Source organism: Cygnus atratus, chromosome 13 (assembly GCF_013377495.2).
Source record: "Cygnus atratus isolate AKBS03 ecotype Queensland, Australia chromosome 13, CAtr_DNAZoo_HiC_assembly, whole genome shotgun sequence".
Taxonomy (NCBI): domain Eukaryota; kingdom Metazoa; phylum Chordata; class Aves; order Anseriformes; family Anatidae; genus Cygnus; species Cygnus atratus.
The window spans coordinates 5888269-5911753 of record NC_066374.1 but is presented as its reverse complement, the minus strand read 5'-3'; the positions used below and the strand labels follow the sequence as shown (position 1 = coordinate 5911753).

Genomic DNA, 23485 nt, shown 5'->3' with positions numbered 1-23485 from the left:
TCTGCTCTTCTCTCAAGTGCCACGAGGCTGTGCCGTTGTCAGCGCCTGGGTCCTGGCCCCACGAGCTCCTGCCCTGGCCTGGAGGAGGCATCTTGGCAAGCTGTGCTCTGGCCTGGCTGGGACAGGGGCTTTCCTTGCCCTGGGGATGCGCTTTCCCTTGGGACGGGATCTGTTGCAATCCAGGGCACTGCTTAGCTTTAGTTTGGTCTTTAATGCAGTCTGCCCTGGCCCCCCACCCCCTCGAGAAACCTGGTCCAGAGCTGGCCAAGGCAGGATCTGGCCCCAGAGCTGGGGCCCAAATAGCACTGAGCCATCCTCTGCTTGAGGAGACGCAGTGGGGACACAAACAGAGGATCCAAATGAAATCCTTGTCTTGGAGCGGCTCTAGCAAAGCGAAGAAAAAGGTGACCTAAGGTAGGTTGTTTACTTATTTATTTTATTTTCATATATGAACACGTTTCTCAGCTGATACCAGAGGGACAAAAAAGGACCTTCAGCTCCACCTAAAACACTTCAACCCACAAATATGGAGACCACTGACAGCTGTGGCATGACTACAAGGTCAGCTAAGTGCCTGTGCAAGGGAAATCAGCTCAGGCTAGGTCACAGGTGCTTTTAAATTCATATAAAAAATCAGAATATATATATAGAAAAACAGAACATATATATTTATAAATAAAAAATCAGAAAAGGAGAGGGTGCCAACAAGAATAATGGTCAAGGCCCAGGAAAGGGCAACTGCAAAAAGGTAGACCAGTGTGGGATATGTAATCATATAGAAAATGTAGGTTTAATTAACAATGTATATGGATAAATTGTGGGAAACGTAGAAAAAGTAGGTTTAATTAGAAATGTGGATAAGACTCATGAAAATCCAGGAAGGGAGTTCTGAAGACAAGAGACATGTGGGGGATACATAAATAACAAGAGGAGGTAAGAGCAAGGACTGCCATGAGGCCCAGGAAAGAGGAAAGTAACGAAGCGTGACCAAAACCCGGCATGGGAACAGGAGGTTGCGATAAGGTACCTACCAGCCTGAGAAATACAAGGATCAAAGGACTGTAAAGGGGGGCTGGAGGGTTTTGTGGAAGGAAAACCTCTGGAAGGAAAGTGTGTAAAAGGAGCATAGCCGGGTTGCAATAGAGACTCTTACTTGATCACAGTAAGAGTCCGTGCACTCCGTCACCATACATGGTACCAACGTGTGGCACAAGTGAGGCTGTAGCAGTCCATTCTGGTGGCAATGCCCAACCCAACCATAGTTGGAGGAAAAGGAAAGGATCTCGAGCACCCATCACCGATCTGCAGGACAGGAGGTGAGCGGTCAGGAACCACGGGAAGCTCACTTACAAAAGAGCAGCAATCTAACTTAGATGTATTACAAAGAATCCTTAAGACTCAAAATCATCCAGTATCCACTTTGGCATTCGTTACGTTTCTGGACTGGCCTAGGAGGAATGTACCAGATTTTCCAATGACTGGTTCTTTTGATGTCACCCCCCCGGGTGGTGACAAAGCTGCCCATGCCGTTCTGCAGAAAGGCAGATGGATGCTTCCCGGTGAGTATTAAATATTCATTGTTACATTATGAGGCTCTGCAGCAACCGGAGAAGGAGACACCTGAAGTGGGCAGCGAGTCACCGAGGTGGACGTGGCCTGTAAGCTGTGGGTGGCCTCCTGGGTGTCCGGCTGCTGCTGCTTCTCCCGCTTATTCTTGTAAGCTGGAAATGAAGGAGAGGGCATCAGCTCCTGCGTTTCCAAGGCCACTCTGAGCTTCACAGGGACATGTGAAAATGCGACTGCAGGGAAGAATGGGTTTTGGAGGCTTTCCCGTGGCCAAACCCCTCTCTTTCCAAAACCAGATCTCTGTTTTGGATGGAGAGCCAGAGGGCAGCACAGAGATGGACACCCACCTTGCCTGCAAGCCCCTGCATCTCTAACGTACCAGCCATTGGTAGGTTAGTGCAATATTTCTTGTATTTCAGATTCCCAAATGTTCTGCACACCCTGGGAAAGCAGGGGGTCCCCTTCCAGCCTTCTCCTCAACACGTCATGGAGCCTTTTCTGCACCCGTTCCTGCAGGTGATGCTGAAGGCTGCGCACGCGTTTCTGGGGAGCCGGCGAGCCACACCGTGGGTTCACTACTGCTCAGGTTAGTGGCCAGCTGGGCACCAGCCCACGTCTCCTGAGTGAGGAGGAGAGCAAAAGAGCATCCTCCACATTCGGGGGGAGAAACTCGCTTTCCATGAACACCTCCTTGAGCATCCCTGGGTGAAGCAGAGGCACTTTGCCTCTTCTCTCAAGACCTGATGCCAGGGGGTGGGAGCTGAGAGCGGGGTCTCAGTGACGGAGCAGCTACTTGGTGTGGCTGGAAGGAAACCACTGGGCTACTTACAACACCGGAAGAGGAGCAGCGGTATGGGGAGGGCTGCCACAGCAGGAATGATGAAGCCGATGGTCAGATCGACAGCCTCTGAGCAGCCCCGCTCTGCTAAGGAGACAGTGAGAACTTGTCAGTGGTTGCTCTCCTGCCCCCCTTGAACATCTACAGAACATGAAGGTCATTCAGAGGCTTCCCCTGGGGCAGGGAGGAGCATCCTGGTGTTTCACGCTGTGGAGCTCCAGGGGAAAACCTTGCTCTGCTGTGACCTCCTGGCTAAGCACGAGGCTTGCCACGACTGCATCAACTAGAGCCACCCTTCCTGCAGGACCAGCCTGCAAAGCCACCTAAGGACTTTCTCTGCCCTGGGTGAGGCCAGTCCCACCCCGAACACCCCACCCCTCCCCAGAAGGAAGGCGAGCAAGGGCACACGCTGTGCTGACCCGGCCACCCATTACCGTGGAGCTGATGGAAGCTGTGGAGCAGGAGGCTGGTGAACAGCAGGTTGACTACCAGCGTCGTGGCTGTAATGCACAGGATGACACGGTGCCCTGGGAGAGGGGAGAAGTTCTGGTGGATGGGAGAGAAATGGGAGAGGAGGGCAGGCTGGCACGTGGAGGAGAGGGGCCTCAGTGGTGAGCAAGGCTCGGGCCATGCGCACGGACTCGCACCACGGCAGAGCCTGGTCCCTCCTGGAGTGACAACCTGCCGAGTTTGCTCCCAGGCCTTTTGCACCAGAGGTTTAGGCCACCCACAGCAACTCACAGCCTTTGGACCTGAAGTGTGTGAGCACTGCTGGTCTGCACGGCGCCATCGCCACCGCTGTCAGCGCCGTGGCCACGATCACAGCCACGAGGAAAAGCCCGAGCAGGATGAAGGCAGCGGAATGACCTGTGGGGAGCAGAATTAAACGAGGAGGTGAGATGGAAAAGCTTCTCCTGGCCGAGGCAGACGCTACAGAGCAGTGAACCCTGACATTGATTTCTCCAAACCAAACAGCACTACATCAGACAAGGATGCTGCTGGAGAGACCTGGAGGTCTTCGGTGTCATCAAAGATAAGACACCAGAGAAATGAAGAACAACTCAGTTTAAATGAATCCTACCATCTTCCTGCATCCAGATGACAGAGGCAGCAAACAGGAGGAGAGAAGAGGTGCACAGCAGCCCTAGAATGGTCATCATTAACCATTTCCATGCTTCCTTTCCTGGGCAAAAGGCAAATACATTTGAGTTAGGGCTTGGTACCTGACCAAGGGATCCAGGGTGCAACGTGCGAAAGGAAGGTGAACACCAGGCACAGGTTTCCCTTGTAAAGAATCAAATTCCCGAGATGTAGAAACCTCAAAGACAAAACCTGGTGGACTTCAAAGGCTTTTGGTGGGCTTCCAAAGGGCTTTGTTTGACTTGAGGAGGAACCATGAGATGCCAGCCAGATTTGGACTTGCTCTGAGCTGGCCAAGACACCAGTTTCACCTAGTTTGACACCTTAATACAATTCTGCCCACCTGACACACACTGGATTTCTTCTGGAGACTGCACTTTGAGGGGAAGAGCCCAGATGGCACAAGCTCTTGCCACAAGCATCAGGCATGTAGAGCTCCTCAGGAGAGATTACCCCAAAGGCAAGACCCAATGCATGTCTCCAGTGCTAGTAGTGGGAGATGAATCCATGTGGGAGAACCTTCCTACCTGCTGTCGGGTTTTACCTCTGTTCTCCAGATGGTTTCTGTTGCTCTGGGGATTGTTCTTGGTGGGTAGAAGAGCACAGTAGAAGGCTACCAAGACTGTGTGGGAGTACTTGCTGTTGGCTAGGTATTACGGTCTCCTTTCTGCTAACCATCGTGTTGCTACAGAAGCACCCACATTAACCCGTAAGCTTGGGTATGGGTGCACAGCAGTTTGCACCATCCTGACCCAAACACCAGTGTGCTTGGTCGCCAAACCCAATGCCACGTGGCCCTTGGTCAGCGCTCAGCACCTCCACGCAGGAAGCTCTTTGTGTCCTGCCTTTTTTATTTCTACCCAGGGACTCCTGAGGACAGAGAGGAACATCTCCTGTGCCTCATACCATGATACCTTTGGGTGGCCCAATTTCTCACAAAGCCATTTGGGATTAGTGCTGCTAGGAAATTTTATTTTCTGTTCAAGCCACAGAAGTGTAAGAAGAAATGCATGAACTCCATGAACATCGAGCAAGGTTCCTCCAACTACCGTGGTGAGTTAGGAGAGAAGGGGCTTGCCTCGCTCTCTGCCCTCTCCACGGCACAGAGAGAGGAGCTCAGGCGTGGGCACTCACCGAGTTTGTGCTTCCCCAGCTGACAGAGCTGGATAACGAAGAGGACGGCAGAGATAGCAGCGAGCACCAGCGCAGCAGCGGTCATCATCTGTGCAGCACGGACAGGAGGTGTAAGACCTGCATGGAGGACAACCCCACAACATGGAGCGGCTATCCCAGGAGACTGCAGCAAGCTCAAAACCCTAAAGGATTACTGGTTTTCCTTGCATGGCAGATCCCACGAGAGGCAGCTGAAACCTGCGAGGGTCTCAGAGACAAAGTGCTAGTGCCCAGACCTGCTAGAGATGGAGAAGACAGAGCGGGCTTGAGCTGGCATCTAAATGCACAAAGGTTGCAGGTCCAAGTGAGGTGACAGCCAACGAACAATACATCTGCCAGCTACAGGACCACAGCAGAGCTGCTGGGGGGTCTCACCCAGGTACCTGTAGGCTCAGGGCTGGTGTGACAAGGTGGCAAACCACCGGACCCACCCCGGCAGGGCAATGCTAACCTGTCACGGTCAGGTTGAGGGCTGCCTCCTTCCAGCTTACGGAGTTGTTGATTATGCAGGAGTAGGAGCCGCAATCCGACTTCTCTGCCTTCCTTATCTGCAGCATGGTGGTCTTCCAAGTGAGCCGACAGCACTTTTCAGGAGGAAGGGGATGTCCGTCCTTCTTCCAGGAGACATCAGCCACCATTCCTTCTGGCAGCATGCAGGTCAGGTTGATGAGTGAACCGGCCAGGTTTGAGCTGCTCAGGAGCTTGGGCTGGGGCAAGGGCTCTGGAAAGCAGAGAGCGACATGGCAGCACTGCCTGGGATTGCCTCTCCTCCCACCTTAGAGCCTGCCCCAGATGAGATGCAAGAATGGCAAGCCCCATGAGGGGTGAGCAGCACCTCCCCTTCTCATTCGCACCTCAGCTCAATGCCTCGGTTGAGTCTGGAAGGGGAGAAGACAGTGCAGGAGCAAGGCAACATCCACCAAGCTCAAAGCCGATGTCCCAGCCGCTGCCGTTAAGCCACGGTACCTCCCCAGGGGTGGGCAGCACCAGCCCCTGGAGCTCAGGCATGGCACCCTGGGGCCATCGACACCGACCAGAAAGAGCTGCACGTTAGGATTATGCTGGGAAATGATGATGGGGACTTTATGGACACTTCCAAGAGGAGGACGCTGCTCCCGCACAGCAGTGGGGTGGGGGGGAGGTCAAAGAAGGCCTGATGTTCAGCCAAAGAGCAGCAAGGTGCAGTCAACACGCTGGAGGGAAGGGTGTCATGGCCATCCAGAGGGACCTGGGCAGGGCTGAGAGCTGGGCCTGTGCAACCTCATCAGGTTCAACAAGGCCAAGTGCAAGGTCCTGCGTCTGGGCCGGGGCAATCCCAAGCCCAAACACAGGCTGGGTGGGGAAAGGATGGAGAGCAGCCCTGAGGAGAAGGACCTGGGGGTGTTGGTGCTCAACATGAGCCAACAACGTGTGCTTGCAGCCTAGAAAGCCAGCTGTGTGCTGGGCTGCACCAACAGCAGCATTGCCAGCAGGGTGAGGGAGGGGATTGTCTCCCTCTGCTCTGCTCTTGTGAGACCCCACCTGGAGCCCTGCGCTCAGCTCTGGGGCCCCAGCACAAGGACATGGACGTATTAGAAGAGTCCAGAGGAGGGCCACAATGGAGATGATCAAGGGGCTGGAGCACCTCTGCTATGGAGACAGGCTGAGGGAGTTGGGGGTGTTCAGCCTGCAGAAGAGAAGGCTCTGGGGGGACCTTTTAACAGCCTTCCAGTACCTAAAGCGGGCTACGGGACAGCTGGGGAGGGACTCTTTGTCAGGGAGTGGAGTGACAGGACAAGGGGTAAGGGCTTTAAACTAAAAAAGGGTAGGTTTAGATTAGATATAAGGAAAAAAATCTTTACTATGAGGGTGGTGAGGCACTGACACAGGCTGCCAAGACAAGCTGTGGGTGCCCCATCCCTGGAGGTGCCCAAGGCCAGGTTGGATGGCACTTTGGGCATACTGGGCTGGTGGGAGGGGTCCCTGCCCATGGCAGGGGGTTGGAACCAGGTGGGCTGTAAGGTCCCTTCCAACCCAAACCATTCTGTGATTCTATGGTTCATCGGATCTAAAGTAGGACTCCACTGTTGCCTGCATTTAAACTGGTCAAACCCCAGATGGACCAAAGCACAGAGGAGCAATGCTGAAGACCCATGCCATGGCAAAAGGATGTCAGACTCCATCCCTCACCTAGCACCTGGGTGCCTGCACCATTTGGGGTTGCTCTTAGCTACATCTGGACCTTCACCTGGTAGCAACCACATGCTCCTTAAGTCTTCCTTCCCTGGATGTCCTACGTGGAGGGTGCTCCCGCAGTGCTGCTGAGCTCTAGGAAAGGGCAATGCAAACCAGGGTGAGCTCTCATTTCTGTTTGTCCTTCAGGGAAATGCAGAGGCAGGGGAAGGCAATGCTGGTGTGAAGGGAGAGGCTGCAAAGCCTGGGTGAGAAATCCTGTCTCTGGAGGGCATTTTATGACATTCACCTCCTGTGAGCAACTGCTTGTGGTGAAGCAAGCAGATACATGTTAGGGCAGAAGGTGCCCCTCATCTCCATCACTCCAGGATGGAGGCACTGAGCAACCTGGATTCCCGACCCAGAGCTCAACCCACAGCCAGATTCATTCTCAGAATACACTATAACATTTCCTAGCAATTCTTCTGGGGTCTCCAGTCCATGTCATTCAAGGCAGTAATGAAACCAGAAAGTTTTCCTCTAGTCCACTTAGGGGGAGGCATACCTGTGGACCCGTCTGTCCTACTGACGGCAAATCCTACTGATGATCAGAGAAAAACATCCTTTCAACCTATTTTGACTTACTGATCACTCTAAGAGAGGTCATTCTTGCTTTGTCCTGCATCAAGTCAACTGTTGCTTTATAGATGCCACTGTCCATCTCTCGCAGCTTCTGCAGGACAAAGGAGCCATTGTTTTGGTAGAAAACCACTCTGTCTTTGTAAGCTGGGTAAATGGTTATTAACTGTGAGTCCGCATAGTACTGCAGGATGAATTGGGGGGTGCTGTCTCTTATGTATTCCCACTCGGTCAAGTTCACATTCTTGATAGCCGGTGCGTGCATCATGACAGAGGATCCTTCCTCTGCCACTGTTAGTGTCATTTCTGCTGCAAGACAGGACCCCTTCAAAAGCAGCAGCAGGTCTGGAAACAGAAGAGAAGCCAGAGCAGGATGGGTTAGTTCAAAGCAAAAGCCAAAGGACAAATTAATCTGCTCTTATGCTCTTCTTGGAAAGGCCCCAACTGACTTCTTGAAACCCACTGTGAACGTCTGATTTCCTTCTTTTTTTTTTTTTCTTTTTAAGATAGAAATCATAACATTATGGGCATGTTATAAAAATGCTTCTTAGCTGGTTCAAATATTTCCTTGCTTTTTGGAGTGAAAACAACAGGAATCAGGGCTCCTTGGGGGCTTTTGCACGTCAGGAGCTGCTCAGTGGCACCACGTTCAGCTTGGCTTCAGCCCTGGACCTCACCCAGTTCCCTCAGCACCTGAACCTGGTGGTACCCAGGCACGGTGATGCTGCAGCACTGGGAGGCACTTGTCAGGATGCTCACGCCTCGACCAGCCCTTCTGTAGCACAGAGGTGCAAGAGAGCGTGGAAATGCTGCAGGTGCCCGCTCTCCACCTCTCCCAGGTCTGCTGGAGCAGCAGGGTTGCGCGGTGGTACCCAGCCCAAGGACAGGTCCCCTCTCACACTCACAGCCTGCGAAGGACATGGCAAAGACCTGCAGGTGCTTTCAAACCGGCACGAGGATTGAGCTCCTTCTGCAGCAACGCGCTCTCAGGAGGGTCGCTCTAGCAGTGATGGACCAGCCTGTGAACGACACCGTGAAAAGCACCATCAGCACTTCCCACGCGCTGCCAGCCGGTGGCAACAGAGGCAGCAGTGCTGGTGCTTTCTGCAGCCCTTCCTTCACCGCAGCTTTGCAGTGCTACAGCTCTGCCTCGTCCCTTCAACACCCATTTGTAGAGCCGCTGCCCATGACGGCCATGCCCCCCTGCCTGTACAGAAACACTTCGTCTCCTCTGGTTGAGCTCACTCCCTCACTCCCCACAAGAGAAGATTTAGCTCTTGAGCACTTGTGTGGCTGCAGGCTCTGCATCTGCCATATCCGTCATCGTGGTGACTTGGAAAACCCCAATCACATCCCCTTTCCCCTCCCCTTTGTGCAACAGATCACAAGAACAAACTGTCTGCGCCTAACACATTTTTCAATGGGGTGCAACACTGCTTGAAGCAGGCTTGCAGAGCTCAGATGCAATCATTGGCTTTTGGATGACAGGGACCGCATTTACTGCTGGGTTTTGCAAAGTTCTGGAGCAAAGATGACAGTGGAGGAGCTGATATTTTTGGCAAAGGGATTTCACTGTCCTGTAATTAGAGTCTCAGCTGGGACCAGAAGAGGTCAAGATGGTCTGTTTTAGTGACATGGTCTGTTTTAGAGACAGCCTGAGGCTGGTGGGAAAGGAGCTTCTCATGCAGAGACGAGAACCTGTGCTGGAGGATGGGCCCACTCCAGAGAGACATTACCTCCTGGCAGCATCCAGCTGGCTTCCATGGACCCCTGCAAACATCAGAACAGCATCTGAAGGAAAAGAAGACAAAAGCCATTTCAACCATGGAGCTGCTTCTGGATCACTCCAAGCAGATGCCCAGCCCAGCATCATCACCCCAAGAGCAGCCAAAACCCAAGGGAAGAGGAAACAGGCCAGGCATATTGTGTTCACCCCTGTGATGGAGCTGATGGCCTGGCTTCTGCCCTGCTAAAAGGATTTTGAGAAATGAGGTTTCAGAGATGCAGGACTTCCCCTCATTATATTTCATTAAACTTCTCCCTGCCAGGTCTCACTGGATGGCAGCCCAGCCTTTCGGCATGTCAGCCACTCCTCCCAGTTTGTGTCTCTGCCTTCTCTTCATCTTCTGTCACCAGGGCATCCACCTCATTCATCAGTGGGCCTACATTGCCTCTAGTGTTAGTTTTATCCACAATGTACTTGAAGAAGCCCTTTCTGTTGTCCTTGACCCCTCTTGCAAGGTTTAATTCTAGGGAGGCCTGAGCTTCCCTAGTTGCCTCCCTACATCCTCTGACAACAGCCTTATATTCCTGCCAAGTGGCCAGCCCCTCCTTCCATGATCTGTAGACTCTCCTCTTCCACTTGAGTTTGCCCATCAGTTCCCCATTTAACCATGCAGGTCTGGCTCTCTTTCCTGACTTCCTACCTGTTGGGATGCTCTGATCTTGAGCTCAGAAGAAGCAGTCCTTGAATGCTAACCGACTATCTTGGGCTCCTTTTCCTTCAAGCACCATGTCCTTTGGGATTCCCCTAGCAATTGCTTGAAAAGGCCAAAGTTGGCCCTACTGAAGTCCAGGGATGCAATTCTGCTCAGTATTCTGTTCCTGCCACATGAGATCCCGAACTCCACCATCTCAGGGTCTCTGCAACCAAGGCTGCCCTAGACCTTCACCGCTTCAACCAGCTCCTCCTTGTTAGTGAGGACAAGACCCAGCAGCACTCCTCTCTTATTTGGCACGTCCACCATTTGCGTCAGGAAGTTATCATCAGTGCACTGGAGGAACCTCCTGGACTGCGGATGGCTGGCTGAGTAGGCCTTCCAGCAAGCGTCAGGGTAGTTGAAATCCCCCACGATAACCAGGGCCTGTGATCGTGAGGCTGCTATCAGTAGAAGGCCTCATCAGCTTCCTCATCCAGATCTGGTGGCCTGTAACAGACACCCACAACACCATCCCCAACACCAGCCTGCCCCTTAATTCTCACCCACGGACTCTCAACTCTCTCCTCATCCGCCCCTGGGCAGAACTCAATACAATGTAGTTGCTCTCTCACGTGAAGAGCAACTCCGCCACCTCGCCTTGCTGGCCTGCCTTTCCTGAGCAGGACATACCTGTCCATGGCCACAGCCCAGCCTTGTGAGCTGTCCCACCATGTCTCTGTAATTGCCACCAGGTCATAATCTCCCGACTGAACATGGATTTCTAACTCCTCCTGCTTATTCCTCATGCTGGTGCCATGATCAGCCACTTTTTGGCTGTTTTTCTCTGGTATCCTCCAAAGTTTGGGCAAGAAACAGTTGTGTTTTTTGACAGGAAAATGGGAAAGATATTTTGTTTTATGGCATATGCAACTATTTTAAGGATGTAAGAACAATGGCTGTGTAGGAAGCTGGCACCATTTATAGATGGAGAATTTCCTTTTTCCAGGCACATCCCAACCAGCATGGAAATGCCCTATTTTCCTGCTGGGGGCTGGAGTCCCTCCCAGCTCTCCCTGTGCCCATGGAGATGCACTGAGGATCCCCAGGTGATGGAGAGTAAGGAAAATTTGGAAGAAGGGCGTGCAATGCACCTCTTGTGCACTTTGCTGCTGTTCTTTTGAAAGATGAATCCCTCCTCCAGCAGATAAAATCTCATTCCTCAGAAACCTGGGGAAATGGAGAAGAGCCCTTGGAAGGAAATGACTACATAAGTCAGGCACTTGGTTAAGTGTAACGGCAATCACATAGGCCGTTGTATCTCAGTGAGACAAACTCACCTCCCACACATATTTGTGGCATGAGAGGCAATTGCAAACACAGAGACTTTTGATGAGGGCAGATATTTCAAGAAGTTTAGCTAGAACACAGAAAAGGGGGGACAGGCTCATGAAGATAGATGGACTTAGGACTATAACTAGCATCTCTTCTGTGTCTTGTCTTTCATTTCTACAAAACACTCATGGGGAAAAAATGAAGCAGAAGCACACTAGCCTGCTGGTGTTTCACAGAGTTCTTTGTAAGGCGTGGGCTTCCAGCTCATCGGCCCCGGGAGATGCATCAGCAGCGCTTATCCAGCCTTTTGCAGGGATGAGCTGCATATCAGCTGTTGAAAAGAGCTCCTTGCGGGGGCCAGGGCTACACTACCAGAAGCCACCCCAACAAACAGGAACACTATTTGTGCCAGAGGAGCCACACCAGCCTGGGGTATTTCTATGCTGACTGGAGAGCCAACACAGCCTTTAGAAAAAGGAAACGCTTTCCCCCAGCTTAGGCGGCTCGCACGCAGCTTCAGACCTCAAAAACAAAAAAAAAAATTTCCTGTGTGGACTGACAAAAGCAGGATTGTCTGCAGCCAGCTTTGCCCAGCATTGCTCGTGGGCCCCTCACTGCTGTGAGCCCTTGTGTTATCGCTTTGCAGCAGCTGTGCAGGGCAAGCACAGAGGATGGGCATGGAGCAGAGGTGGTCGGTCATTATCAGCCCTTGCCAAGGGCCTCAAACAGGGAAGAAAAAGGCCTCATAATGGGAAGAAATAGCAGGAATGTGCAAATTCAGTTCCCACACTCAGGACCACAGGTATTTTCCCACAGCACATGGTACGAGCTGGTGCTTTTAGGTGTGCTTATCAGGATGGGGCAGATACACAGCAGGTCAATATTTCTTCTTGTTGACAGCTCATATATAAAGACCTCACTGCAAAATGAATTATCTGGAATGATCTATTGGACTCTCCTGACATGAAAAAAGATGCAAATCATCCCACAGCTTCAAATTAAATATCCGGTTAGCAAATACGAATCCCTGTTGTGAGAGAGGTGTAGCTCAGCTATCCCTGTCTCACAGAGCAAAAAGGACTACCAAAACTGGTGAAAAGCAGAAAAAATGCTACTCACCGGTAAATAAACAGAAGGAAAAATCTTGCTTTGTCTTCTAAAAATAGCAGGAGAGCTGTAGAGGAGCATGGCTTTTCGCAGCTAATGCAAACTGGCAAGCAAATTATTTTTAGTCTTGCAGTTTGTGCTCAAAACAAAAGCGAGAGTGAGCAAAAAGGAGTAAATGCGTCGGGAAAGTTTAAGGCAAAATTTCAGCCCTAAGCCCAATGATGAACATATCTGGGGTGAGGAGGCTTCTCACATCCCCACCCACGGTGTTGGAGGCAAGGGGGAACCCAGCAATGGTGGTCAGGAGGATTAACTTTTACATCAACCTCCGAGTTAAGTGTAAAGCCTTGCAAGATGCTGGATCCATGGAAAAACACAGGAATTGGCTGAGTGGGGACAGACGGGATGTTTATGAGCTCTGAACTCCACACAGTGCCTACTACCTATGAGTGTTTATTTGATATTTATGGGGCTGGGTAGGAGGGGAAGCTGAGCTGGGGGAGCAGATCCCAGTACCCTGTGGGGGAGAGCAGCTGCAGCCCTAGGGGAAAGCAGGGGGGTCCCTCTGTCCCCATGGCTCCATCCCCCTGGCTTTATCCCAGTCCCCATCGCTCTGTCCCTGTCCCCATCCCCGTAACTGTTCCTCTGTCCCCATCCCCATCGCTCTGTCCCCATCTTCCCGCCCCCAACCCCACCAGCCCGACCCCTTTGTGCATTCCTGACCCTGTACCCACCTCGCCCTGTTGTTCTTCTCCTAAAGCAGCAGCAGTGCACTCCTGGAGGGCTGTGCCGTCCCTGCAGCCTCGCTCCAGCCTCCCAGCAAAAAAAAATTAACCCGTTCTGTGGTTCTGTGGAGCCCCAGCGCAGCTGTCCTAGCACCAGCTCTGATTCAGCACGCTGCTCTCTTCCTCCCCGTCCTCGGAAGTGCAGGGAGAAAAAAAATAGTGAAAAAACGATTTATCTGCTGACAAAGTCACTTCCTCCTGCTCCAGCATGGAGTTCCTCCAACAAGATGCGTCCTGCCCGAACTGATCCTGCGTGGGCTTCCCATGGGATGCAGCTCCCCAGGAGCTGCTCCAAACACGGGTCCATAGCACAGGGTCCACCCATCAGGAGCAAACTGCTCCAACATGGGTACCCCATGGGCAGCAGCTCCCCCAGATCCCCTGCTCCTGCGTGGGCTCCTCTCCACGGGCTGCAGCGTGGAGATCTGCTCGTTGTGGGACCCATGGGCTGCAGGGGGACAGCCTGCTCCACCAGGGGCCTCGGGGGAACTGCTGCTGCGTGCCTGGGGCACCTCCTGCCCTCCTACTGCACTCACCTTGGGGGCTGCAGGGCTGTTTCTATGTTCGTCCTTCTTCTACCCACCTGCTGTTTTCAGCAGTTGTTCACAGCAGTTGCTTCTTCACAGCAACTTCACAACTTTTTTTTTTTTCTTTTCTGAAGTCTGCTCTCTCCGAGGCACAATCAGCATCACTCAGTTGGCAGCCCCCCTGCTACCAAAACCTTGCCACATAAAGCCAATACACCAGTGTTATCCAAAGCCAGCTCCATGGTGGCAGGAGGTCCTGAAAGCTGCCGTGTACAGGTTTCGGCTCAGCCCCGGCTCCCCCCACGCTCCCCCTCTTGCTAAGCAATGGGAAGCAGCAGCTTCTCTGCCACGCACCGAGATGCTCGCTCTGACCGATGTGCCCACCCCCGTGGGGACCTGGACCTTTGGCTTCCTGCCCCTCGAGAGAAGTTCTGGCTCTAGGAAACATCCAGCCCAACCCGTTCCAAGGGACCTCACTAAGTATGCTCTGCCTGTCCTCATGGCGCTGGGCAAGCTGCACTTACGACACCATCTCTCCTAGCATCCTCACAGACAAGCTGACCAAGCAGGGGCTGGTAAGTGGGCAGTGGGGTGGGCTGAAAACCGGCTGAGCAGCTGGGTTAGGAGCAGCAGCACAACATCCAGCTGGAGGCCGGTCACTACCGGTGCATCCCAGGGGTCAATTCTGGGGCCAGTGTTGTCCAACAATTATCTAAATGGTATTGCAGAGAAACAAAAGACTGCTAATAAAAGCTAAGCAAACACAAAGTGAATAAATAATTCAGGTACCCTCTGGCACCAGGGCAACCACGAAGTGTGACAGAAGGCTGGGAGATAAGCAAACATGGCCCATGCCCCCTGGAGAAGGTACTACCATCCATGACCAACCAGATCTTGTTACCTTGGTTTTCACGTGAAGAGAATCACCCTTACAAAGGGCAGTGAGGCCTCATCACCAGTCTGATTTGTGTTTGCCTCCCCTTAGCCATCCCTGAGCTTTCCCACATGCAGAACTGCAAGGACCCAGCTACTGTTGCAGGAATAATTGGGGGGGGCAGGCACTGAAAGGCAAACTTTAAAAGGCATGCTTGTCCCAGGTTGGATTGTGTTTGGAGGAAGGAAATATGGTTCCTGCTGAAGTTGACACAATAACCAGACGGGAAGAGCAGGAAAACAAAAAAAAGGCATTAGCGAGGATCCAGATTCCTGTTGACTGCATGGAGTGAGCCCTCCCCTTCCCCAGCCCTGCAGCACGGGCAGGACCATAGGCAACACCTAAACCCTGGCCTCCATGACGCCCCCCCAAAAAACACCTCACATTTTTCGTCCTGGGCAGAAAAACCCATCAGAGAACAGAGTAGCTACTGTCAACACCCAGTGACAGGGGGAATTCTGCAGAGGGATTTGCATTTAAGCAAATAGCTTCAGAAGCACGCCAAGGTCGCTGCAGGCGTGGGTGCTGCTGCTGGTGGGGACAGTGGTCCTTGGAGATGCTGTCCCATCTGCAAAGGGCATCGGGGGTGGGCAGGGAAGGCACAGAGCTGTGGATGTGGGGGAAAGCAGCCTGACCTCCCCTTCCAAAGCACGTTGAAATCATCTGCACATGGGGAGCGAGCAGTCGAGTGTGGCCTCACACGGCAGAAGGAAGGGGTGGGGTGGGTACATTTGGTTAACTGCACACACAGCTGCATCCTCATTGATGCAATGAACTAGTGAGAGAGACACTTGCAACTATTCTTAAAGGCACTTCTCTACCCCGTGTCCTGGTTTTAAAGAGGAAAATAAAAGAGAAAATGTGCATTTGGATCCTCCAGTGCTGCACTGAATAAAAAAAAAGGCAGAAATAATTGATTTAATTGCTGTTTATCATCAGTACATTGAAGGCTCAGACCTACTGAAACTCGATGTTGGGGAGAAATTGGGTTGAGTCAGCCAAGTGTGAAACACCCCCAATGTCTAGCAGGTGGGAACAGGATCCTTGCTGATGGGCAGGGACATTTCAAAGGACCTGAAGGACCTGCAGGGAAGAAATTTTTCACAGTCAGGGTGGTGAGGCACTGGAACAGGCTGCCCAGAGAAGCTGTGGGTGCCCCATCATTGGAGGTGTTCAAAGTTGGGTTGGACGGGGCTTTGAGCAACCTGATCTAGTGAGAGATGTCCATGCCCATGGCAGGGGGATGGACTGGATGGTCTCTAAGTGTCCCTTCCAACCCAAACCATGCTGTAATCCCATGTGCTGAACATCAGTGGAGTCAAAGGTCTCGTCCACCAGTCCAGACCTGTCCCACACCAGGCAGAGGTGTGAGCTGTGGTGGCCTCCCTTCTCACCCATCCCTGCATGGCTCCAAAACCCAACAAGACCCTACAGATATGTCTAAGATTTGTTCCACCAGCCCTGGATGGTTTTGGCTGGGGCACAGAGATGCTGACTGAGGCTGTGATGAGCAGGACGGGCACTGAGAGCTTTACCCCAGGGCTAAGCCCCCATGCACCCACAGCACCACCAAAATCCAAAGGGCGTGGAGGAAACCAGCAGGAATTAAGGCTCAAATCTTCAAGTTGAGGCCACGAGTGACACATTTGTGGAGAGATTTGAGCAGGTGCTCAAGCATGGACCCCATCGGAGCATCCCACTCCAAATCCTGCGTAAAATCAGGGGCTGTGAGGGCAGAGCTGGGCTGCACCTTTCTTGGGGTCTACAACTTAAGACATGGGATAATTTTCATATCTCACTCTTTTCACACCAAGATGGTGTGAATGGTGTGAACTTATACAGAAAAAGGCAAAAGAAGGCTCTACCTTTCCTTGTCGGCGCAGCCAGAGTCATGTTCATTCTGCCACCCCTGTGTGGTGTGATCTGCGAAAAGACAAATCTGCTCGCGGGCTCTGGGCAAAGCGCCTGCGAGGCACAGCATTTTGGGGGATGGCATCCGGGGCTCAAACGGGGAAGGGAAACGGTCACCAGAGAGGCTGTGAGCTCTTCTTTAAAGCAGAGAAAGCCAAGTTGTGTATAGTTCACATTGGTGCTAGATCGCATACGTGGCGAGGGAAGTGGAGGAGGGGGCACTTACAGCAGAGGAAGATGGCGAGGAGCGGGAGGGCTGACACTGCTGCTGTGCTCACCGCGAGGGCGGTCACGTCCACAAACGCTGTGCAGCCATCCTCTGCGGTCAGACAGGCAAAAAAGCAGAAGAAAACTCAGTCAGAAGGAAAAGAAAAGAGAAAGGCAGGTTGCCACTGTGAAAATGTGCGTACTTATTAAAAAAAAAAAAAAGCAAAATTTTCCTGAAAAAAAGCAATCGGTTGCATTTTCTTTGAGTGGCGCCAGCTCCAGATGGCCAAGTGGAAGGGCTACTGCAGAGAAGCTTCTCACCGTGGCGATGGTGGATGTTCTTTATGTGGAAGCTGCTTGTCAGCACCACCAAGAGCACCCCGCCGGGAGCCGCATAGCCCATCGTGCGCTGTGCTGGCCATGGGAAAGAGGACACAGAGACGTCACTGTGTGCATGAAGGATGAGATTTTGTACAAAAGAACACCCCCCCACACCTGTTTTTTATTTATCTCCATCCCTGCCATCCTTGAACAGCTCACCCGTTGTGCTTTTGAGCTGGATGAGCTTTGTAGGCTGGAAGGTCACGTTGGCAGCCACCAGGAAGGTGACCACAATCACGTACAGAAGGACAATCTCTGGCAATATGATGGCAATGGATGGACCTGAAAGAAAACAGATCAGGGCTGAGCATCACTTCTTCCACTTGCCTACCACCTTCAGGATTTTGTAAAGCTCCATTGTTTCCCTTTCCCACCCCTCCAGCCTTTTCAATCTCTCCCTGCAAGCAGCTGCTCCATCCCTTAATCATTTTAAGTGCCCTTCTGCAATTACTCCTGGGAAAGGGCTTTCTGTAAAGGGGAGTAACTACATCAGTGGTGTGGATGGGTGCCTAACCCACTGGGTGGCCCATGACAAGCTGAGATCACAACGGGGAAACCACCTATCACCCCAGACGGGTCCATTCCTTCTATGGAGCACTGCTGTCCTCTCCAACCCACACAGGGATGTTCATCTCCCGTAAGGTCTCCACCCCATGTGTCTTGTACAGCAAGGATTGCTCTTGCATGCTGCACCCTGCATGGGGGAAAGGAGAGGGGCCCGCACCGCACCGCCCCCCAAAACGCCCCGTACCTTCTTCTCGCATCCAGAGGAGCCCGGCAGTGCCAGCCAGGATGGAGGAGACGCACACCAGCCCGCAGGTGTAGGCGCTGAGCCACCGCCACAGCTCCCCCCCTAGACACCCAGAGCAGTGCGAGGTGACATCCGTGTCCCCCCGGGGTATCCCGCCCCAGCCCCCAGCCCTCCCCTGGGTGGGACGCAGCATTGGGGGGTCCCTGTCTGGGGCATGGAGGGGTTGACCTGCTCCGGAGGGAGGGAAGCTGGGAGGGGCTCTGTGCCCACGGCACAGCATGTGCTAAAGACTTCATTAAAATGGAGCCTTCTCATAAAAATAATGCTTTGAGACGCTTCATTTTTATGAGTGTCACTCAGTCATTTCAATCCTCTGAGCAAAAATGTGTACGAAATGCCAGGCTTTAACCTAGCCAGAAAACAGAGCAAAAACAGTTTTCTCCCTTAAAAAGAAAATCCACCAAGGAAGGTTTCTCTCTTTACTCTTAAAAGACCCGCCAGATGAGGAGAAGGTGACATGTTCAGGCAGCTGGAAGGGGAATGAGCCAATTACCGGCTCTTCTGGCAGCATCGCTCCTCGCTCTGCCCCACTGGGTACGGGAATTGGGGGTTCGGCTGCCCCTCACTGCAGACTCACTTATTCGTAGCTTTTCGGACTGGCAGACAGGAAAAATTAATCCCCATCCTGAGACAGCAGCAAAGACCACGGCGACCACTGCAATCCTCAGCACATCCTTCAGGGGAGGGGAGAGACCTGGAAAAAAACAACCCACGGCTCTGGGAATGAGGCCACCGACAGGACCAGCATGGATGGCTCTGCTGAGCCATGGAGCTCCCCATCGCTGCGATGGGTTTGCTTTGCTTGCCAGCTGGTGGATCAGTGCCTCTGCTAGAGGGTCTGGTCCGTGAAACATCCGCGCCGGGATGTGTGCTGCCCACAGGCACCCTGCCCACCAACCTCTGCCCACATCCTGCCCACCATCGCCTTGCCAAGGGCTGGGATGACCAGCCAGGCCTTGGGACCTCCTCCAAGAGGGAATGGCCAACCTCCTTCTGCCCATCACACCAAGAACCATGACTTGGGGGCAAGCAGAGGTGCGATGGGAGACTGGGAGTTGCTGCTGATCATCCTACGATGGGGAGCTCCACTCAATGGCACGTGTTGGCCACCGCCTCACGGGAGGGCGGCCAGGCCTTGGGGCATGGAGGAAGAAGAAGGGGCTGAAACCACTCAGGGATGCTGGGGATGGGTGGAGAGCAGGAAGAGTGCTGGGAGCTGGGGAGCAGCATCTCCCCATCTCTCTCTGGGCCCAGGGGAAGCGCCACTTGAGCTGCCGTTTTTGTGACCACCTGCAACAGTGATGTTCAGGGTGGTCTCCTGCCAGCTTATCCCGTTGCTGGCATTGCAGGAGTAGGAGCCGCAGTCCGACTTCTTCACCGCCCTCAGGTGCAGAATGCTGAGGCTGCCAGAGACGTAGAAACCTCTGCCCCGGGGAAGCGCCTGCCCATCCTTCTTCCACGTGATGGTGTCCACCCTGCCCTCCACCACCTCACAGAGCACCTCACCGGTGGCCTTGGCCACCAGGCCACTGCTCCAGAGCTGAGGGCGAGACACGGGCTCTGGAAAGAGGACAGAAACACCAGCACTTCTCTCAGATACGAACTGGAGCAGTTTTCACCACAGCATCCTTGAGTCTGCAAGGATGCAATCACAGGTGCCCTTCTCCGGAAGGTCCTGCGCTGCTGGGAGCTGCTGTGCTTTCTGGTATGTATTTATTTTTCCTAGCTGAGTCATTGTTTTTATTGCATTTGAGTTATTACAGAGCATTTAATATATGAAAAAAAAAAAGAGAAGAGGAAAGAGAGGCAGTCCCCAGGCAGATTTCTGTGTAGCAGAAAGGAAAAATGGATGGTGAGGAGCTGCGGTAGCATCATGACCACAGCCTTATTAGGAAGGAAATCCCAAGAGCAAATTAAAGGAATTGGCAAGAGCAGCAGGAGGAGCTTGTGTGTTGTTTAAAATGTGCTCTTATCTCTGCAACAGCGGCTGGCGCCTGCGAATGGCAAACAGCTGCTCAGCCAGTATGGTCTGATGGGGAGGTTTTTGGTGACTTCTCCATAAAGAGCACCCTGCTGGGCTTCGCTCCATTAGTCCTACCAGAACCCCTTGCTAAAGATGTTGCAGAGTTAGCAAAGGACACAATCCCACCGGTCCCTCCGTCCTTCCACTGAAAGCAGAAAACAAGGGATGGAAGGGACCTTCTAGGATGGAGTCCAGCCCTTTGTCACAGCCAGATGCTCTAGGAGGTCTCTCTGGGCAGCACCACCAGACCTGGTGGTCACCCAGAGGTCTCCAGGAGGCTCTTCCCCAAGTCCCCCTTGTGATGTCTCCATCCATGGCTGGTCCAAGATCCTCATGATCAGCCCATAAGACTTAGCCCACATCCCTTCTCCAAACCCTTTGGCTCGGCTGATGGTCTGTCCATATACAGTCAAGAAACATTACTCTGCTTGTATCCATCACCCCACTCCTCCCTCCCGTGCCCACCACTTACTGAGGACATCCAGCAAGATCTTCAGGCTCTCCCTTTCTGCCAGGTTGAAGGTCACTTTGTAGATGCCACTGTCACTTTCCTGTAGGTTCTCCAGGAGGAGAGATCCATTGGATGGATGGAAAAGGGCTCGTCCCACATAGGGTGGGTGGATGGCCACATTGTGCGACCCCTCATTGTACTGCACGATGGCGCGGGAGACGGTGCCATTGAGGTACTCCCACTGCGCAGAGTGGATGTGCACAGCATCAGCTGGCCCAGCAAGCAGCACCGAGGATCCCACCACGACCACTCTTCTCTGCAGGGCTCCCTCTGCTTCCACAGCCTGTTGCAAAGGCACCAGCAGCCCTGGACGGCAGAAGAAGACAGAGAGGAGACAAGGCAGGGAGATGGAGCAAGTCTTGGGAGAAGCTGTGCCAAGGGCTCACAGGTGGCACCTGGACAGCTTGGTCGTCATGTCTCACAAAGCACTGCCATCAACCATCACGTCACCAGGCAGTGAGACATCCCATCCCAAGCTGGTAGGTGTGATTCAAGAAGTCTGGCTGCAGGGCTGAGAGCACTTCTGCTCGAGTTTTGTGTGTGTGTGGGTGGCCTTCCCTCCCAGTCTGTGCCTAGAAAGGGCTTCCCAAGCATCTCAGCCCCAGCTCCTGGTCTTGTTTGGAGCTGAAAACGTCTACCTGTGAACATCTGAGCAGGATGGAGCTGCTTCCCCCAAATGCGTGGCAGTTTATGGCTTTGCCATGGCTTGGGCTCTAAGTGACACTCCAAGGACTGCAAGTGGTCACAGCGCCCAGCCCCGAGTGGAAAAAAAGAGTTTTCAGGGAAAGTCAGGCAGAAATCACTGCTAAAATCCCAGCCTGTAAAGCGGATTCTTTAAAAACAAACAAGCAAAAAGGTGAGGGCAAAGAGTTTAGAGGAAGGAGCCAGCTTAGGCAGAGGAAATGAAAGGAAGGGTAATTGTTTACTTAGAAATAAAGATAGCCATGAAATACAGGGTATTTATCTACCCAGGCACAGATCCAATGAATTGCCGGTGGCAGTCCCAGCACGACAAGAGTTCCTGTGTCTCTCCTGATGGAGAAGCCGGGATTTCTGCCCGAGGTCCTCTCCTCACCGGGGCTGCCAGGCTGACCCTGAGTGTCCATGGGAGATGCTCGGAGCCGGGGCCAGCAGCAGGAGCCCCAGCCGGCAGCGCAGGCTCAGCATCCTCCCTTCTCTCCACCGCTCCTGCCCCACGGGCAGCTGCTGGCGTGCATCACACTGCCGCCTGCTGTCTGCAAACCTCCTGAGAACTGTTCCTTCGGCCCCGGCCGGTAATCTCTCTCAGTGATTTTGCAGCGCAAGGATAGGCGTCAGGCGTAAGAATGCAAACAAACCAAGCCCTCCTGACGGTTCTTCACATCTCAGGCTAGCAACATTTAGAAACAGCCATCGGTTTTTATTTTTGTGCCCCCCAAACTGTAAAAGATGTCTGCAAGGAGAAGAAACAAGCTTATAATTGAAAAATTTCCTTGCTCTAGAAGAATACACTTTCCATGGTACTGTCAGCACAAAATAAGAGAAAATATTTCATTATAAGCATCTTTGTACACCTGCAATACCCAAAGCTCCTCCTGTAGGTGCTCAGCACTCCCTGAAACCATGGCATCTGGAAAACAGTGTATATACCTTAACAGGTTTATTTTCCATTTCAGATGTTCACCCTGAAAATCTTTGTACATTTGTGCTTCAAGCCAGTCAGTACTTTTGTAAAGACCACAGTGAGATTATTTCCATAACTGCAATAAATTCTGTGTTGTTACATATACTGGTCTCAGATAAACCTACCTGCAGAGGATGTTTATTCTCACTACCATGCTTCTGAGTTGCTTCTACCTCCTCTGCCTTTAGACAGTGGATCAGAGATGCCCTTCCCCACAGGACAAACAATTTGTCCCATTTAAAAAGCCTAATCCACGTGGAACAGCAATCCCCATGCCCAATTGCAAGTCTCTGCTGAGACCTCTGCTGGTTTGCACCAGGTGAGAATCCAGCCCCGAGCCTGCTGGATGGCATCATCTCCTAATTTACCTGCCAGGAGCATCCAGCTGGTCCCCAGCAGCTCTATGGGATGGTGCAGCTGCATCTGCCAAGGAGAAAAGGCTCAAAAAATTCTGTACTTTAAAAGTAATGATGATTGCAAGTCAGGTTGTTGCTTGCAGGGGGCTGGATTCCTGATGCTCAGGAGGGTAGTGCTGAGGGTGGGCTGGCTCCAGGCTCACCGTTTCCCTGCTGATCGCTCCTCTCTGTTCCTGCTGCCTCTTCTCCTCTTTCCTGGGAGGTTTTCTGCTGGCAGCAGCCGCTCCCGCCCCGGCGTGCCGCGAAGCTGCTGCTGTTCCTGTGGGGAGGAGTGGCACTGCGTTCCGAGGAGCCAGGCTGCAGCTGGGCAGAGCAGTGCTGCACCCCAGAAGCGGCCCCACCACAAGAAATGCAGTGCCTGATGGCCAGGACAACCCAGGGAGAAGAACCCATCTGACTTCTCTCCTAGGAGGAGTTTCCTATGTCCATGCCGGAAGCAATATAAATTCCAGGTGATGTCCCAGGTTGTTTCCATGCCCTGAGGCCAAAGATCCAACCCCATCCCTTTCTTGCAGCTCAAGCATCTTCCATCCTGCCCCTGGGAGAGGGCCTCAGCTCCCTAAGCCTGTTTCTTGTCCTCTAACCTGCTTCTAGTGTTGGCAGGGGCTCTGAGACACTTGTTCCACTGTCAGGGGCTTTCTCCACCAAGACAGATACAGAACGGGATCACCCGTGTGCCACACGCTTTCCACAAAGGGAATTTCATTTTAAGGGGGTTTGCACTAGAGGAGCACCTGAGGGCCAAGTTTCATGCTCTAGGCTGAGGAGCAGAGAGGCGAGAGGCTCGGGAAGGTTGGAGCTCTGCCCCAGAGCAACAGGGAAAGCTTTCCTGCCCTGCCGAGTGTGGCTCGGTGTGACCACCAAAACTGGAGTGAGATGGATGCTGAGCCAGACAGCTGTCCGTGCAGCCAGTCATTTCACAATTTTGTATTTTCATTTTTAAATGAACT

At 52.8% G+C, this 23485-nt stretch overlaps 1 protein-coding gene across 11 annotated transcripts; it reads right to left on the bottom strand.

Moving 5' to 3' along the window:
• Positions 1-415: 415 nt before the first annotated feature.
• LOC118245329 (hepatocyte cell adhesion molecule-like) lies at positions 416-13389 on the bottom strand. 11 transcript variants are annotated; one of them, XR_007708788.1, is made up of 12 exons: positions 13101-13293; positions 12379-12469; positions 9244-9298; positions 8413-8526; positions 7514-7852; positions 5169-5438; positions 4679-4795; positions 3486-3587; positions 3146-3271; positions 2839-2931; positions 1914-2488; positions 416-1799 (listed from the first exon to the last, which is right to left on the bottom strand). XR_007708788.1 is itself a non-coding variant. In XM_035541407.2 (12 exons), the coding sequence occupies exons 4-12, from the start codon at positions 8426-8428 to the stop codon at positions 1567-1569; spliced, it is 1314 nt and encodes a 437-aa protein (XP_035397300.1). In that variant the 5' UTR covers positions 8429-8526; positions 9244-9298; positions 12379-12469; positions 13101-13293; the 3' UTR covers positions 416-1566. The 11 variants fall into 11 exon arrangements, 7 of the variants coding, with proteins under 7 accessions (XP_035397300.1, XP_035397299.1, XP_035397305.1 ...); XR_007708787.1 differs by lacking the exon at positions 12379-12469 and adding an exon at positions 9934-10371; XM_035541407.2 differs by having other exon boundaries at positions 416-1721; positions 2396-2491.
• Between the last annotated feature and the right edge of the window lie 10096 nt (positions 13390-23485).

Excerpts from the sequence above, each read along its gene's own strand:
- LOC118245329 (XM_035541407.2), bottom strand. Across the intron at positions 2,932-3,145 it reads ACACTTCAGGTCCAAAGGCT|GGCACCGTGTCATCCTGTGC; the intron begins GTGAGTTGCTGT and ends CCCCTCTCCCAG. Across the intron at positions 1,722-2,395 it reads GCTGCTCCTCTTCCGGTGTT|CTTACAAGAATAAGCGGGAG; the intron begins GTAAGTAGCCCA and ends CTTCATTTCCAG.